Here is an 18689-nt window from a genome sequence, read left to right as displayed (position 1 = left end):
CTCAAATACAGAGAAGGCATTCGATGTATTTTGGGGGAGCTGGATCACATTTCGCGATCGCACTTACGTGGGGTCGCCCAAAGCTGACAATAGGTGATCCTTTTGCTACGGCAATGAGTTCTTCAATTCAGCTGTATTAATCTCGAGTAAAAATTACGTAAAAATCGCAAAAACGACACAACCAATAGTATAAGGTACACGTAGAAGCTTTGCTAAACTAGAATCAGACAGAGTACGACTTTTTATATAGTTCCTTCATTCTCGTATCAATAATTGACGAGCACTCCTCGAACTGAAATTCTTCAGTGCTTCTTTCACCATTATAAGTTGTTTTTGCTTCTCCTGCCTCAACTCTTCACGAGGCGCGACATGTATCTTCACATCCATCGATATTCTTTAGGTTTTTTGCCTATGGATGCAAACGAAAGGTCTTAAGCCCTCTGAGGAATTTTCAAGTATAGCTGTTTGAAGCTGTTTGAAGGCCCAAATTGTAACTAAATTGTTCTACAGCTTTTGAAAACCCACCCAAAAAGCACTTAATGCCCCATTTTGCGGAGTAGCCAATGCTTTTGACAGGATTTGATAATCAGTTTGGTAATCGAGCTAGAATGCAGATTGCCCATCAGATGGTCTCAATCGCTAAACATGCACTTTCCACAGAGCAGCAGAGAGACCATTCACGCGGATTCGACGAGGTCAGACAGTGGATGGGAGAATCATTGGCAGCGCAAGTTATTTTCAAATTTTGAGATAGGCAAGAAACGTTAGTTTTTAAAGCCATACATTCCGAAATCTCGCGAAAAGGCGAATCAAAATAACTATTGGCTCTGCTGTCATTTCAATAGAGAATGAGAAGCACTGACACAAACATATAGCAGCTGTCCAACAGCCTTATAATCGGAGCACTGGTAAAGCTCCCTTTGAGTTATTTGCTGGTATCAAAACGAGAGATGAGACAGACATACCAATTGGTACACAAGAAACTGAATCAAAATTTCAAGGGGAAAAGGTATGTAAACCGAGTAACTGCAGCCCTTGAAAATTCCAGAAGGGAACTGGCAGGAATTTGCTTAAAGAGACAATACACAGGAGATTCCAGGAATTACGTATTATTTTCAAAGGAAGGAGAAATAGAGACATTTATAAGACATTTATAACCTTAAAACTAGGAGTAAAGAGGCATAATCTCAGGATTGCGAAGATTCGTGGATCGGACGAAGTTAACAAATATCCGCGCTATGTGCTTTACGAGAAGTAACGTGAAAGATAACACCGGAGGAGCCAGAGCTGTCTATCACGTAATTATTATATATGCGCATACCAAAGAAGATTCGGCGTGGTTGCATGTAAGGGAGATTAGGAGTACAGAAGCGGGGAAATTTCTTGTTAAAGAAGAGTAATAAGGTGAAGCTGCACTGAATAATTTCAAATTGCGAAAGGCAATCCAAAGGGACAGGAAAAGTGTTAAGATGGGCTGGATTGAAGTGACGTCGGGGAAGCACGATCGACGATACGGTTATTAAAACGAAGCTTGTCGCCGAGGACTGAACCGAGGACTTGAAAGGAGTTCAGAAATGATAGAAGATCTCCACCAAGAGAGTAGGAAAAATAAGTTAGAGTGAATTTGAGCGAGTGGGATTTGCTGACACTTAGTATCAGGTTATTCACGAAAAGCCAACGCACTCTGGTGCCTAAATTGGATTGCTAAAAAGCACACCCAGCGAGGACTAACAGAGGCAAATACCTTAAGGTCATCTCGCCAGAATTAGCATCTTCAGGCTAGGAACAATTGGAAGTCGTTAATAAAAAGGAAAAGGGTATTTAGTAAAGAACCTTAAGGACCTCCAGAGAAACAAACGAAAGATTGGGATAAGCAACCATAAAAGAAAACTCTGTAGGATCAGCTAGAAAGGTAATGCGCGAAGCTTCCACTGGTTCATAAATTGAAGGAAAATTTAGTAAGGAGTGTTTGGAAAAGAGTATATTGTGGACTGAAAGGTTTTGCAAACTTCCACACATCCTGCTGTGAATTCACAGACTTTAACAACGAAACTGGTAGAATTAAGTAGATTGGAGTCTCTAGATGGATCTTTTACGACGGCGTTTTTCACTTTAGTCCAGTTAATCTTTGACGTATCTCTTGAGAAAAGTGGATCGGGAAGTTCATAGATAGAGATAAACGTCCTTCCAAATGTGTTGAAAGTGATACTTCTCCAAGTTATTGTTAAAAAGTATGATTAAAGGAAGGAGACATATTGCCTACAGTTAACAAGGAAAAGTTAGGAGGACATCGATAATAGGTACGCAGTTTATCAATGCTGAAATTACGGAATAACGAGTAACTCAAAGCCATCTACATCTAGGAAAGGCACCGAATGGAAATTAAAAAAGTAAGCCACATGATTGTTGTGTGAATTCGGCAATGGAAGCAGTACAATTGATGGATGTAGAGAAAGATTGAGTAGGGTTACGCATGAAACCTTCGTGTGGCTAGAGCGGCCCCCATGTTCATAAATTCGCTCACAGCCAGTGGCTATCAAGGCACTTAGGTCCAACCAAGTGAACTCTCAACTAGTATGGGAATGCCTTAATAGACTGAATTTTTTCAGTTCGCCCAACAAAGTCTGGATACTCTAGTGTTCAGGCCAAATTGGGTTAGAAGCCAATGAGTCAGCGGCCGAGGTAGTCAAGAAAGGAGTAAGGTGATTTGCATCAAGGATCAGAATCAATAGAGTTGGAAATGGGTTCAATAGCACTGGGGGAATCCATTAGGAATGGAATAGCCTATTTCTCCTCACCATGATGAATATCGGAATCATAGTAGGAATAGTGCATACTATACATTTTCTGGGACAGTGTCCGCCATTTGTGCAAAGCAGGTTAAGCAACTAGGAGAACACTTAACTCCAAATGCTTGGCTGAAGCACCTGGAAATACATCTTAAAATCTTGTTGGTTATAGGCTGCGGCAAGCGATGGAAAAACTGTTGGAATATGGACAACGGTTGCACCATCTGTTTATCGACTTTAAAGCCGCCTATGATAGCATAGCCACGGTAAAAATGTACACGGCCACTAGGCTGACCCTGACCAATGTGCGAGGCCAGATAAAAGCAGTAGAATCACTCTCAAGACCATTCGTCATCAAGAACGGTCTACGACAACGGGATGCCCTATCATGCGTCCTCCTTAAGCTGGCCCTCGAGAAAGTGATCCGTGATGCTGAGGTAAATGCAAGAAGTGCGATCCTCTTCACGAGGATATCGACATCATGGGAAGAACCACCCGAGACGTACAAACTGCCTTCATCCAGATCGAGCAGGCGGCAATTGAGGCGAGATCTTGGGCTGCACATCAATGAAGGCAAGACAAAATATATGGTGACAACGTCAGCACAGAAAACCAACCAACCAACAACATCAAACCGCACTGGTCAAACACGAAGAGGAATAAGGATAGGAGAATACAACTTTGAGACCGTTGACAATTTCTCCTATCTAGGGTCAAAAATCACAACCGATAACAGCTACGATGATGAAATCCGCGCACGGTTGTTGTCAGCCAACAGAGCCTATTTCACTCACCATAGGGTCAAAGCTCTTACTGTACAAGACTATGATCTTGCAAGTCCTCATGTATTCCTCGGAAACTTGGGTTCTTAGCAAGAAAAATTGCGAACTCTTGGCCGCGTTCGAGAGAAGAATCCTCCGAAGAATTTTTGGCTCCTACATAAGGATGGATGATTTCGTAGCCTACACAATGAAGAAATCTATGAGCGATACCATGACCGTCAGGTTGTGGATAAAATCCGGCTCAATAGGTTACCGTGGGTGGGTCACTTAATCCGTATGGATGAGGATGATCCAGCCCGGAAAGTCTATAAGGGCAATATCTATGGTAGAAAAAGAAGACAAGGCAGACCCTGCCTAAGATGGAGCGATGGCGTAGGTCAGGACGCCAGGCAGTTTTTAGGAATATCGAATTGGTGGACCTCGGCGCAAAACCGGGATGTCTGCAGAAAGATTGATTGCACTTTACGTGAGCGAATATGCAATTCCACTTAACCGTAGCTAAAACTAAATTTAGAGCGTCAAAAGGCAGAGGCAGGCACTGTCTTCATAAAAAGGAAGCATCAGGAAGGATCAGGACTGAGTTTGAAAGATATTATGCATATACTCCATCAATATGGCAAAACTTTGTAAAAGTTATGATGCGAAGTGAAAGAACAACATGAAAGTCCTGAGAAGATTTCAACTTTGGCTGAGTTTATGAAACCCGTGGGTGATGAATACTCGCCGTTCAAGTTGGACGTTCCACAGAATGACTGCTTGTGGGAAGCTTTGAGACCTGGGCCATTACTAGAGTACCGCCGCATGGAGAGGAGAGAAACGTGGAGGCGGTGGTAAAATGAAATATAAACTCAGACAACTGCATATGTATATGGTTACCTTGGTGGGGGAGCATAGCACGTCAACCAAGTTTTTATCTATAGTTCATGGTTTATAACAAGGTGTTCCAACTCACTCTAAGATTTTCCCAGAAACATACATTTCTCCTTCTTTGTTCTGCATCACTACTCCTTCCTTACATCTGTAACTTATCTGTTAAAATCACAAACTCAATTCAAGAAGAATCCAAAATCTAAAAACCCAAATAACACCATCAACAGTTATACGACAGATAGGCTTTCTCTAAATCGTTCCACCTGAGTGATTCCAATTCTCAATATATTCCTTCAAGTACCTCTCGACCAACCCACGCATTCACAAACAAAAGCCAATGTATTTATTGGAAACCTGCCTTCTTGCTCTTGTTGTCTAAAGTGAGCTTCTTCCCGGAAGGCTATTCAATGCGTCGTCCTTAAGAATTCTCCCCTTTACACGTCAACTGAGCACAACTTTAAGTGTAAATTCATGTAAAAATGTGAAGCTTTCCGATATTAAGTCCTATCGTATCGGCCGAAATGGCTCAATGAGGGCACACTCTTCCAGGACAATGGCTCCTGAGACCGAAGCGTACGGTGTCACAAAGTTGCTACCCTACTAAGGCAAATATTTTAGTCCTCTACCTGTTCTCGCATCTTGAATCACCAAATATGATTTTCTCTTGAATTGATTACGACGCCTGTGTGTCCCCTTTGAAGGCATGCGAACGATCGGCCTCCCTTGCTTCGGGTCTAGTCATTATTTTTCTTCATTTTGATTCATAATTCGAGGGATGAAGTGTAAACACGACCTATGTGCAATAAGCTCTACAATAAGCTTCCTAACGAGCATTAGAAATGCAAATTTTTAGGGTGTGCTTAAATCGCAAAGGTACATAGGGTGAACCCTCCATAAGGAGCGACGCGTTCAAATACAACTGCGATAGAGTCGTTATTACTTGGAGCCAAAGGTAAGGCGGAATGAGGAAATATTGCCAAGGAATGTGTACACAATAGGGGCATTAAAAATGCCTGGAATTCAGGTGGTATTGAAACATAAATATTGGTGTTATTCTTTGCTATTTGGGGCTATATATTTCAATCTTTATCTTTAAAGTATCTTTAGTGTCCCTGTAAAAAGCCCTTTTTACAGCGCTACAATTTAATGAGCACTGGAACATTCGAGTCAATCTATAAAAGTCCGTACCACATCGGAATGGTATATAGTATTCTGCTAACATTTACTTCTACCTTCTACTCCATCCTAGTTCCCTTATTTCTATCTGGATACATATGCATGAATTACTTACCGGTGTTGAATAAGGATGCGCTGTTAGTCGAATTCCATCAGCTTCTAATTGCTCCCGTAATATCACCTCCAATTCACTGGGTGGCGTTTCGCATAATATCTCCGTACTCCCAGTTAACGAGTTTGGATCGTTGAGCATAAAATATACACTGGCTGCACCCTTCTCTCTCAACTGTCGAATGCTCTTCAACAACTTAGACCTGTGACTTGGATTAACGACCCCGATTGCATCCAAGTCAGGATCCCCAACTTGTTTGCATATTTCCAAATCATCGTAGCCATTATCTAGGAAACTTTCCGCGTATTGCGCCAAACCGAGCGCCCGCAACCATTCGCAAACAATATTGCTGACCGCCATTTTGAATGCCTGATAACGGTAATCACGCTGTAACTACAAACACTGGTCACTAGATGTCACCGCGTATCGGCTTGGGAATTTCGATTTATGGCATTCAGATGACGTTGAGATGACAACTGAACGAATTATTGCTTGGAAATTTTGTAAATAATCAATGGATCATATAATACTCCATGCCACACTCCCACCACCATTACCACCAAAGAAAGGACGACGTTAAACGTTCGCGATATTAACGCGCCGCGTCTACACCCGACGGATGTGAATACTGCCTCGGTCTCGTCTTGCTTTTGTTCTTGTGCAGTGATGCTGCCGGTGGACCACGTTTGCATCAGCCTCACATGATGATGTTGATGATGATAAACGTCATCTGGAAAAGATGCTAATCGTGGAAATGATGAATTATGACGTTTATCCCTGGATATTTTTGCTTGTTCGTTTATTGGATTGTTGTTCGTAGGATTATCTGTGTTTATTCCTGTTTTTTTAAATCTCCTCGAGCGGTATGCAAGCACAAATTAACGCATCGTTTTTATATTGGTAGGGAATTCGTCTCGTCATTCGTTGTAGCGTTTTTTATTGAATCCAAAATGAGATAATACTGACTACAATGTGCGATAAATGTGATTAAGTTTTGATTGAATCAGTTGAAGCTTTTTCAGCAGTTACGAAATTGAGACATTGATAGTCATTTGTTATTGCTTTTCGTTTCAGGGCATTTGCAGTTATTGTGCTGCCTCTTTTGTGGTACCAAGTTTTCACTCTCGTTGGAAGACGTCACTTTATAATCATAATGGGGTTATACCAGATAAATGGGGGCTTTCATGCCTGCATCTGCCTTCGCATAGCACCTGAAAGAAAGAAAATAAACCATTAGAATTGCATATAGTAGAGAACCAGACTGTCGGAGTGAATCTGTTACCAATAAGTATAGTAATATATTGAGTGAATAATTGACGAAGTTGACCTACTTGACTGACTGACTGACTTGACTGACTTTTCTCAGAGAAGGGGGCAACTGATGGCACCAGAACCTAATACCGTTCACAATACGGGGAGCGACATCCCCGAGTAAGTAGCTCTGACCGCCTAGCTGGGAATATTCCTTTGGTCTAGGTAGTAACCTTGAGAAAGCCTCCAAGTGAAGAGCCAACCGGGAATATCCGGGACACACTCGACAGGTTTCTGCCGATGTCGGTGAAGTGATGTGAGCTTAGTTCTGCTGAGGTGCTGGTTATATCAGAAGCCAGCCCCTTCGTTACCCTGGTCGGGTATTGTACATTGAACGACTATAGTAGACCGCGTTGTCCCGAGCGAGCGCTGATCTCTCCGTGAGTTCGGTGGTCAGTCCGTAAGTTCCGCAATCAGCTAAGCATAGGCCTGAGGGAACTCGGGTAGCAGCTGGCGGTCGACTATTTCAATACCATACTATGCCCTTGTTTCGAAAAAAAGCCCAGTCAAAATCGCTAGATCTGAGCAGGTGGATTCAAACATGAACCGAGTGGAAATTCAACCAACCGTCATAGCAAAAGCCAAAGAGGAAAGACTCACCAGGAAATGCGCGACTGGGGACGTTCCTCAACTCCAGCAAAGGTAGGTAAAACGGGCTGATAGAACTGGAGAAACTGCTCGACCGCTTTTCCTTCTACAGGCAAACATGGGCAATAACGAAAGACGCGCGAAAAGCGGAAACAGCCGCACTACCTGTTGCGAACATTGTAAGCATCAAAAGGATCGCAGATAACCCGCTGCTAAGCGAACTGTGGAAAAATCGGAAAGAGGACAACACAACCGGAGGAGACTTTATCCAACTAGTATCCAGGGCAAGAAAAACCAAAGAAGGACAAAACGAGCTCGCTACGTCAGAGATCCGTCTATTCAAAGGCAAGGAGGCTTTTAATACAGAATCATTAACAAAAAAAACGAGAAAACGAAGAAAAACTGGACCGTCGGCTCTGCTCATTCAGCCGACGGAAAGTAAGATATTTGTGGAAGTCATCAGTGAAATCCACTACAAAATGAAACGCGAAGACAATGGAGCAGAAATGTTTTGCATGCACAAAACGAAGGGTGCCAGAGTCCTCTTTAAATTAGGTCCGAAGCGAAACGGTTAAGGGGGTACTTGGGGGAAGGCTCGCATTTTTAATCTAGAGTCTATAAGCCTCTCCAGAAATTCGAGATCTTGACTGGCTCACAGTAAAGGTGGAAATAAAGGACGCCATAGGTCGTGAATGTCCAGAGGTTACCAATGCTCGTTTAGGTATCAGTTCTATGAATGGTCCGAGGCCAAAATTTCTATGTGGCCTGGTGAAAGCGTTGCACATATTGCGGGTTCGAGACGATGTAAAGTGTTCAAGACAGAACTCGGAAGGCCTTGAACGCTACTACATGCTCCGCATGCCATAAATAATTAGAAAGGAAAGTATAAAACAACTGCTCACAGGTTATTAGCGCAGTTCGCTGCAGAGATCAAAGCTGATCTGGTACTACAACGCCAAGCAATACCGAAACAAGGACCCAGTATTATGGCGTCTCGGCTTATAGGGTACCACTGTGATCTGAGTTCGTGACAGCGTTCGACTTGTGGTTATTGCTCAAAGTCGAGGAAATGGCCTTATGTAGATTCGGTGTTTAGGAATAATGTTTTTTAAGCACTTCCCTTGCCTCACCCAGACTTCACAGAGAAACAGATTCTGGAAATTGTGGTCAGAACCGAGCTTGTAGTTTTTAACACCGTTCCCCTTGCGTATTTAGCGTCGCGAGGGTGAATATTGGGAAATTCATCGAAGCTCTTGCAACAGGCAGAGTCAAGCTAGAGGGTGCTTCCGGGGTACTGGCTTTACAGCTGATACTGTCATAAATTCAGCGATGAACCGATAACGGCAGCATGGGAAGTGTTCATGCCCCGGAGAGGCCCCATCCGTGGCCAGCCTTCTATTACTGGTGGGCGGCAGAAATTCCGACTTACGAAAGGGGTGTCATAAGCTGCGCCGTTTGGAACATCATTTACACGTCGACGGGGAGGCATCCGCCATAAAGGCAGAGTATAGATCAACAAAAAGGGGACTCTGCAGTACGATAAAAGCTGGCAGATCCTAGTCAACGAGGTAAATGGAGACATGTTATAAACTTGGCCACCCTAAAAATTGTGTAAAAAGTACCGGTTAGATGGACCGCATTAGAAGGGCATTATTGTCTGGATATCCCATACGGGTTGATGTCACCAGCGCGGGAAACAGACTGCCCCCTTTTCTTCTAAGAGGCAGTTCTCACCACGAAAAGTAAGAAGGCACCAGATCCTGATGGTATCCCGCGGAAGTTTACAAACTGCTGTTACGCCAATCGACTTGTTGCGCGGGGCATATAATGCTTGCCGGAAGGTCATTTCTCCTTATCGCTGGAAGGTGATAAAGATCACGCTAATCAGTAAAGCAAAAGAAGACTCTGAGCGGCCGTCTGTATACCGACCGCTGTGTATGGTTGACACAGCCGGGAAAGTGCTCGATAGGCTCAGCAGCAGTAGTCTCGCTGAAGCAATCTGTTTTGTCAGAGGCTTATCCCCATGGCAGTTCTGGTTCAGAGCGGGGAGATCCACAGTGGATCCTGTTATTGAGGTCGTGGATGCGGTTTATTGAGCCGAGGAACCCAGCTGCGGATTTTGACGGATAGTGAACCTCACATCGCTTGATGTAAAAGACATCTTTAATTCCAAATATGCTAGAAAACTCATTCCACATGCCGAGCTATCTCTCGAGGATATTGAGGAATTAACGCGGAGACTACTCCCTATGAGACGCTAGAGGGTCAGATGAAGATGGAGATCATGTCGAGAGTGGTAGAAGTAAAATCTTGACCAGAAAGTGAAGCCCAGTCCTGCGGCCCATATCAATTGAGTGGACTAAACATTCAAAACAGCGGTTAAATAATAATAATAATCGTTGGCGCAACAATCCACATTGGATCAGGGCCTTGAAGTGTGTTAGAGCACTTCATTCAAGACCGTAACGGTACACTACATTATACAGTAGGAGGCAATGTGGTCAGCATTGCGTTCGCCCGAGATTAGTACCCTGATTTGACTCAGGTACTCATTATCGGACGTCAAATCACGATAAAAATCCCACTACCACCAGTAAGATTTGAACCGCGATCTTCTGTACGACATCCTTGTGCTCTAACCACTCAACTATCCGGACAGCGGTTAAATGCCTTGGTTTAATGCTCGACTCGATTATGAGCTTCTTCGACAAATCAAAGCAGCAGTGGACAGGGCTGCAGCTGGAGTCTCGGGCTTGGGTCGGATAATGGCAAATTCTGAGGGCCGTATATCAATTTATATAGATTTTTTAAGATAGTAACGCAGTCTGCTGTACTCAAGGGCGCGGAGGTATGGGATAGTGACATTGACAAAAAGAGGCATCGCAAGCACCTTGTGCAAGTGCAGGGACACCGAGCTTTGCGAGTAGCGTCTACCTATCGCACTGTCTCAGAACAGGCTGTACTGGTGATCGAGGGAGTGATCCCCCTCCTTACTAAGGGACGTAAAGCTATCAACAGCAGCAAAAGCGAAGTTTTAAGGGAGGTGATTGCCCGTGAAAAATGTCAACGCACACTTACCGAGTGGCAAATCTCTTGGCAAAATGAGCCAAGAGGCAGATAGAAGGCGCGGCTAATTGACAATTTAGATCTGTGGCTAAACTAAAAGCGGGGTGGGATTAGTTTTTTACTCAACTACTAAGTGGGCATGGAGTTTTCCTGTCTACACAATATTGGGAAGGCACGATCTCCTGATTGTGTGTTTTACAATGGTGTGGCGGACGACGCCGAACACAAAATTTTGTCTTGTGGAAGGTATGGCGGCTTTCAGACAAGATTGAGCTCGACCGATAGAGAGACTGGTTGGCAAGGGGATCCCTGAGGTAACAACTCCCTTGCTTCTCTCCCTCCCGTTGGTGAAAATTGTCTTTTGGAAGTGGGAAAACGGGGAGAGCCAGCGCGAAGTAATGTATCAAACGCGTACAGGTTAGTTCTCCGATGACAAGCAGGTATTTGGTAATCTGGCGTACCGTTACGGGAGTCCAACACTCTGTGTGCAAACGCATTCATCTACTCTATTACTAAGAAAAAAAGGTCCTCGCCTGGGATACATAACCGTCGGTGGGAAGAATGGAGGGACGAAATTTGCGAGATGGACGGCAATGGGCACTTAGCATAACCATCATGGTGGTCAGCTCCTCTCATATGGGCCAAGGAGCGAAACCGGTTTGCGGTGGCATAGAAGAAAAATCTTTTTAACGACAAAAAGTAGAGTCATAGGGAATCGATGTAACGCTAGTTCAATATGAAAGAAAAACAAACAAAAACAAAAAAAAATCAAGGAAAAAGGTACCCCGAAAAGAGAAAGAGGGGAGGCAGCTGGTAGGACGGAAGCGATGATGTTCAACAACGAAAATATCGATGAGTGGGAGCTCCCATCAAATGAAGAGGGCAAAGAAATGATTTTTCGTTCATCTCTCATCAATGCATATTATTCCTCTTCGAGATACGTGAGACGCATTCCCTGCAGAGAGTCATGAACATTACGAATTTCCACTTTCGAAAGGAAGCCAGTGAATTTATGTGAATTAAACTAGAATGCGATTGATACAAAACTTCGTTTACTTAAGGAACTTTAAAGGACGCTTAGTTTCGCACCCAAGTGAGGATTCCACCAAAAGATAATTTCTGAAGAGCAGCAAAAAGTGGGAAGCTGAGCTCATATTATTATTATTACAAGGAGCTGAATTCAAAATAACAAAGGTGGGGTTGAAGTGTTGGCATAATTTTCAACAGTTCCCATTTCAGGATATCAAGTGACCAACGCTATCTTTTAATTGAATTACGAATATTTAAGGTAATAGGGTGGTCACTTGATATCCTGAACTGCTCTGCATTAAAAACCATTTGTGTCGGCTCCACCCATCCATTCCTATGTATTCACCGTTTCCTTAAAATCGGTAAACATGCTTCCGAATTATAATCATCCTCCAGCCCAAGCTCCAAAGTTTACTCAATATTCAATTCACTTTTCATAGCCGAAACCCGATATAATCGAACCATTTAGCATTCATAAAGCACTCATAAAGATTACCCAATATCCAGCAGCTCTTCGTGTTTATCTTGGAACGTCAATCAGATAATTAATTTAAAATCGAACAAGTTTCGCTTATAATGTTATCACTATATTGTCAGATTAATTTCAAATTGGTAATAAACCAAATATGGGCATCAGTTTGTTTTGGATATTAAAATAAATTGATCTGCATTCAAATAAAAAACTTAGATTTTCATTGAACGGCACGTTGGATATCTGCCCAATGAAAGATACACAAAAGGAAACAAAGCACCAGATAAATAAACCGTAAAAGTGACATTTTCTTGATTATCATCACATTTTTTACCAGAAAACTACTTTTGGAGTCAGTCATTCTACCTTGAATAGAAGAGGTTCCACAAAAAATGTTAATGATTCCATTGAGGTTAGTGTGGACGAAATTTGCCGCAGTTGCCCCGGATGGAGTTAGGATGGTGTAGATTATCCACTCAAGATACAGAATTAACCCTTGTGGGTACATGGATATGCTTATATTTAGATAAGTTGCCCTTAATGATAGCAAAGAACCATGTCTCCAGACAGATGTTAGATGGAACCTACAAAAGCTTTTTATGGTCAGAGAACGATTAGGAGTTGCAGGATCTGATTCGAAATCTATGCCTCAGGATTACTTCACAGTTTAACGTACATATTAGAACCGACGAAGGATCACCATCATATACTGATTGGGGAACATTTTGAAAGCATACACTTCCAAACTCTTCTGGACAAGAGAAGGTAGCTGGGGTTAACGACTGAGCCCCTAAAATCAAATCCAAAGAAATCATTAAAATCGAAATAACATTGGGTTATGCATGATATTACGAGGTAAATTTATGGCAATTGAAAATGTTCAAGAGAATGGAATACAAAACGTATAACAAACGACTAACTAACGAGTGTAGTAACAAGTTGATTTTGTCATTGCTGGGCCCTCTTTCTGGGTTTTTTGGGGCGCGCATGACATTTCAACATGAGCGCGTTAGCCAAACCATTTGGTTTGGCCCATGAGCACAGCATGACATTTTTCTTATCATGATATCAAATGAAAGTTTATTATCCAACTCGGCACAATAACGACTTTAGGATACATAGTGTTGAGCCTCTACCGCGGCGGTATAACCCACACAAGCACACGTATCACCATAAAGTCGCTACTTTGAAAACTCTCTCTCATGGATCTGATGGCAGAACAAAACGCGCACGAGTCCATTAAGTGAAATTTATGAAACTGAATCCTATAATACCATAAACATCATTGGTTGTATCATTGGCCATGATGATGGCTTCTTGAATGGCATGCCTTTACACGATACTTTACTATTCGGGGACATAAATCTTGTCGTGCTTGTGATGTTGAACTTTCAAAAATGTGTGGAATAAAGGAACTGGCGAGAAAGGGTAAAAGTTGGGGAGGAAAAAAAATGGTATGCCCTCCGGCACTCGCTATTTTTCATGTCGAGCAATTAAGTCTGAGGGAGTGGGAAAATCGTGACCTAATTGGGTTGTCTTTCGGCTGGAAATGCACAAGCATTCTATTAATCATTTCGATAATTTGATAATTACAGAACGACAAACTGTGGGATGTGTAAGAACATGATATGTGCTTTCATTAGTATCTGGTAGTTATTAATGAAGACATCGGACGCAAGGGCTGAGATCTGTTTGATAAGAAAATTGGTTTCGATTTTTATTGGATTGGAATAGTTCATAAGGAAAGGCAGTTCGGTGGGCTAAATCCACGACTATGGACGTGAATTTTACCAATTTCTCACAATAGAGCAAGAAGGGATCGCAAACAAGCCTTTCCGTCATCAGATGAATGTTCATGAAATATCGGTACTTGTGAGAAAATAATTTCAACTAACTATTCCTTGGTTATGCATGTATTATGTCAGAATATTGACACACTTTTATCTCCGCAAAACTTCATGATTCTAGTACTAACTTAAAGGGAGTTTCACATTCAATTACTAAAAATTGTAGTAGTATACAACGGCCAAAGGTCCCAGGGCGAAACGTGGATTGGTACCCACGGTGGAGCATACAACTTGAGAAACGCCTGCTTAACCAACAGCAACAGCTCTACTACCAAACCCTATCTCCACCTGCACGTGGTGAAAACTGGGAGTTCTTTCTTCATGAAAAATTGCAGACGGAGAAGGATGAAGGCGAGTCCCCCGCAACTAAAAAAGGGACAAAATGTATCAACTGGTCCTTCAGGTTGGGGGTTGGGTAGGGCTGATAATCCTACACGGAAAATCAATGTTACGAAGCCACGGAAGGAGCCTCGGGTAGGGTAGATTTTACAGCGTTGAACCTGGCAACGACAACGGATTAACGATTTGCGCATTCTCTCATGGAACGTGCGCTCCCTGTACAGACATGAAGCTGCTGAGCAGCTAGCCGATACCCTGTCCCAATATAAAGCTGATGTAACAGCGTTGCAAGAGATGCGATGAAGAGGGACCGGTTTTCTGGAGAAGAACCGCTACACCATATATTATAGCGGTCATCCAGTAAACCATGTGCTCGGAGTAGGCTATGCACTCTGCGTTTGCGAGACAAGTTTCGAAATATAAGCCTCATAAACGTTCACGCCCCTACAGAGGAGACTGCAGAGTCGGAGAAGGATACCTTCTACGAGGCAGTTGAGCGGACCCTCAAAGCCTGCCCCAAGGCAAAATCATACTTGGAGATTTCAACAGTCAAGTAGGAAAGGAGCCTGTATTCAGGCGATACATCGGCTCCCATAGCTTACGTAGGGATACCAAAGGTAACGGACTGGGGTTTATTAAGTTAGCAGTATTGCACGAAATGGTTGTTGGAAGTACCTGGTTTGCACGGGAAGCGGTCCACATAGATACGTGGGCCGCTCCAGATAGGACCACTTTCAACCAAATTGACCACGTGTTGATTGAGCACAACCACCTCTCAACCTTGGTGAATGTCAGAACATATAGGGGGGCCAATATAGATTCCGAACACTATCTCGTTGTCATAGTGCTCCGAGTTCGAACTACGACACCATCTACAATCCCCTCTGACAATCAGGTGAGAGTGAATACGGAAGCCATTCACAACACAGCCCTCCGCAAGAACTATAAGAGGGAAATGGATGCCGCAATAACCGCAGTCAACAGAGATCCTGGAGATGAAGAATCAACAAATGATCTTCACAATCACCTGAAGAACGTTATCGTAAATACGGCCACAAACATACTTGGCCTCAATCGCGAAAAGAGTCGTAACGACTGGTTTGACGATGAACCTAAGCTAGCAACGGAACGGCAGAATTCTGCTTACCGAGTAATGTTACATTCTCAAAGAACGCGGGCACGCGCAGAGACTTATCGCGAACTGCGTCGAGCGGAGAAGCGACTTCACAGATGGAAAAGGAAGCCTGGGAGAACTAACAAGTCTATGAACTGGAAAAGTACAGGGAGCAACCGCACCAGGCGCGGAAGTTTTACCAACAAGTCAGCAGGATGAAGCCTTATATACCCCGATGTTCATCCTGCCGAGACAAAGAGGGAGATCTCATTTGCAACAGAACGGACACATTGGAGCGATGGGTTGAATTTTTTGAAGAACTGCTCAGCAATCAAAATATCCGCGAGTTGGAGGTCCCGCCAACTGAAGACGACGGACAAATGATCCCACCATCAAGCATAGAAGAAAGTGTCCGTGCAATTTACCGGCTTAAAAACTATAAGTCGCCAAGAGCCGATGGAATTACAACCGAATTGGTTAAATATGGAGGCGACCAATTACATCAAGTGGTTCTGACGATTAAAGTATGGGACAGCGAATCAATGCCTGGCGACTGAGAGCGAGGCATTATCTGTCTCATACATAAAAAGGGAGATATCACACAGTGCAGCAATTATAGAGGTATCACGTTACTGAGTACCATCCATAAGATATTCCCCCCTATCTTGATACGCCGGATAGCCCCATGCGCTCAGAACATCATTGGCCCATACCAAAGAGGCTCCACTCCAGGGAAATCAGCAACAGATCAGATTTTCTCTCTACGGCAAGCGATGGTAAAACTGTTGGAATATGGACATCAGTTCCACCATCGTTTCATCGACTTTAAAGCCGCCTATAACAGCATAGCCAGGGTAAAAGTGTACACGGACATGAGAGAACGGTATCCCGACGAAAGAGGCCATCGGGTCATCCGCAGCTGGAGTTCGGGTTGACCCTTCTAACAGTAAATTTTTTAACAATAGAAACATGCTGCCTGATACAGAATTCTGTTAGTCTCCTGCGGGTATCCAATCTCGTCCCCCATAGCGGAAAGCCCATTCCAAAAAGTAGACAACGATTCGTTCGGTGTAAGGAAAACGCTATAGAGCGTCACTTCTGTACAACGAATCCAAATGAAGCATGTACTCGTAAGCTAGTTGTTTCTCTTAAGCAGATTGCAGCAGTGCCAGATTTACCGCCATGCCACGATGGTGAGCTGAGAAGCAACAATTCTGATCTTCTTTCTTGCCCTGTCTGCCCCATCAGGTGGTGAGTAGTTGCACTCCTACGCATGTTTGTTTGCGGGATGTAGATCACGGTTTTCCGCTTTTCAATTTCTGTAACTCTTCTTGGAAGACCTGCGACCGCCCACAACCGGGAACATTAGCCACATGTTCTCTCTGCAGACCACGGTTCCTGCAAAGGACACGAGACTTTGCCGACTCGTAACTCTTCACTTTATGCCCGGGTTACCACACTTGTAATAAAAAGTGCTTCCGCTGTTTCCTTTGCAAGCTCCTGCCATATGTCCCCATGGCTTACACTTAAACGGCAGGTTGGAACTGCCCTTCGTCTTATTCTGCAAGTGATTCAGCCGACCTTTATTTTCCGAAATGGAGAAGTTGGCTCGCTGTCTTCTAAGCGGGCCAATTTTTGTCCTCTGTAGCTGACAGACGTAACTCCTACTTTAAGCTGAGTGAAATTATGCACTTGGTAGCACTGATGAAGGGAACAAGTGGTTCCCGAAATATCGGTATTTGCAAGAATAAATATCCACACCAACGAAAAAGAAACAACAAGTTTTTATTACTTCAATCCTACTTTAAGGTTGTTCTCATCCGAGTAATCCCTTTTTATCGCTTTCATCACCTGCTCCATGTTAGTGAGACAATCCAGATCCCTTATTTCAAGGATGCACACTTTCATGCCTAGAATGCTTCAACTCAAGCTCTACAAGTACATCGCCAATTTCAGGATATATTAATATCTACCTCAGCGTTTTCTGGTTCCGCAATGTTGTTGAAGAAATTCCGCGAAAGATCAACCTTCGTTTGGCTTGATGAGAATGGCCTCTAACCGTGGTTTGCCCCTTCTCTTTTTCTTTAGTGCCGATTTCGCCGCCGTAGTCGATTTCGACTTTGCTACAGTGAAGCCACTGCTAACTCCGTACGACTACTACTATGAAATCCACCCTCTCCGGTGAGATTACTTTCTTTTCCGACGAATGAGCGCCATGCAATTAGGAGTTTGCCATCTTTCCTCGTGGTCCCTTTTCCGAGCCCGAATTCCATGCCATATTTCTTTTTTGGCCGCTAGGACTGTTAGGCGGTGTTACCCCCTTTTACACTACCAGCCGCCTTCGCCCTTTGGGCCAATTCTACATTTTCCGTAGTAAATCGCCGTAGCTTCGCATTTCTTGTAGAGGGATTGATTGCAAAATCTTGTATTTTAGCTACTAGAAGCGGTAAGCGTGGTGTATTATTGCTCCTTCTAATTTCCGCCATTGCCGGCTGTATCGCTGGATTTGCTGTTGTTGGTGTTGTCATTCTAATTTGAGTCTGTGCTAGCACATGCGGTGACCTTATAACATCCTCGTGATAGTGAACAGGGAGCTCATGCATAGGTTGATACAAATCCTTATGGAGGTTTGTGTTCAGAGTCGGTATAAGGTGCTATTTAGGAGTCCATCGCAACAGAGCCTGCAATGATCACTTAACAGTATCTTACTTGCAGCCCCTGTCAAGATTATCGGAATGGAGTCAGTTGTAACATTAACCTGAAAGCCTCGTATACTAAGGTAAGAGAATGCCACAGCTGTCAGCTCATATGCAACTTGTTCCGAATCGTTTGCCAAATAATAACTTCATAACATGCCGAGTCTTCGTCGTTATAGCCGCTCATGTTAGTTCAACACCAGATTGATTTATTGGTTTCCAACTGAGAGGTGTGAGGCGACTTGGTTCGGAAATAACAAGGATCGTTGCCATCCAGTACAGCACCCCGTATAACTGTCTAGTCGATGTTCTATGTCCATATCCTGCGTCATCAGACCACTGACTAAAACTAGCTGAATCGTACTATAAAAATTACCGGTCAAGAACCGATTAGGCTGCAACTAGCTGCAATCAGTGATACAAGGTCGTTTCAGAAACTAGCTATCCGATTATGATCCGCAGGAGTTGATTTGATGTTGTTGGGCTAGACAGAGGATA

At 43.4% G+C, this 18689-nt stretch overlaps 1 protein-coding gene across 2 annotated transcripts in view; it reads right to left on the bottom strand.

The window, feature by feature from the left end:
• LOC119652386 (sterile alpha motif domain-containing protein 5) overlaps positions 1-18689 on the bottom strand; it is a 558631-nt gene that overhangs the window by 456695 nt on the left and 83247 nt on the right. For both annotated transcript variants that reach the window (XM_038056487.1, XM_038056486.1), the window contains exon 2: positions 5733-6940. In XM_038056487.1, coding sequence (XP_037912415.1) covers positions 5733-6089 — 357 coding nt within the window. In that variant the 5' untranslated portion in view covers positions 6090-6940. The remainder of the gene's footprint in view (positions 1-5732; positions 6941-18689) is intronic.

The sequence above is a fragment of the Hermetia illucens genome, chromosome 3 (genome assembly GCF_905115235.1).
Source record: "Hermetia illucens chromosome 3, iHerIll2.2.curated.20191125, whole genome shotgun sequence".
NCBI lineage: Eukaryota > Metazoa > Arthropoda > Insecta > Diptera > Stratiomyidae > Hermetia > Hermetia illucens.
Note: the sequence above shows the minus strand (reverse complement) of the source record. Positions and strands in the feature narration are given on the sequence as shown.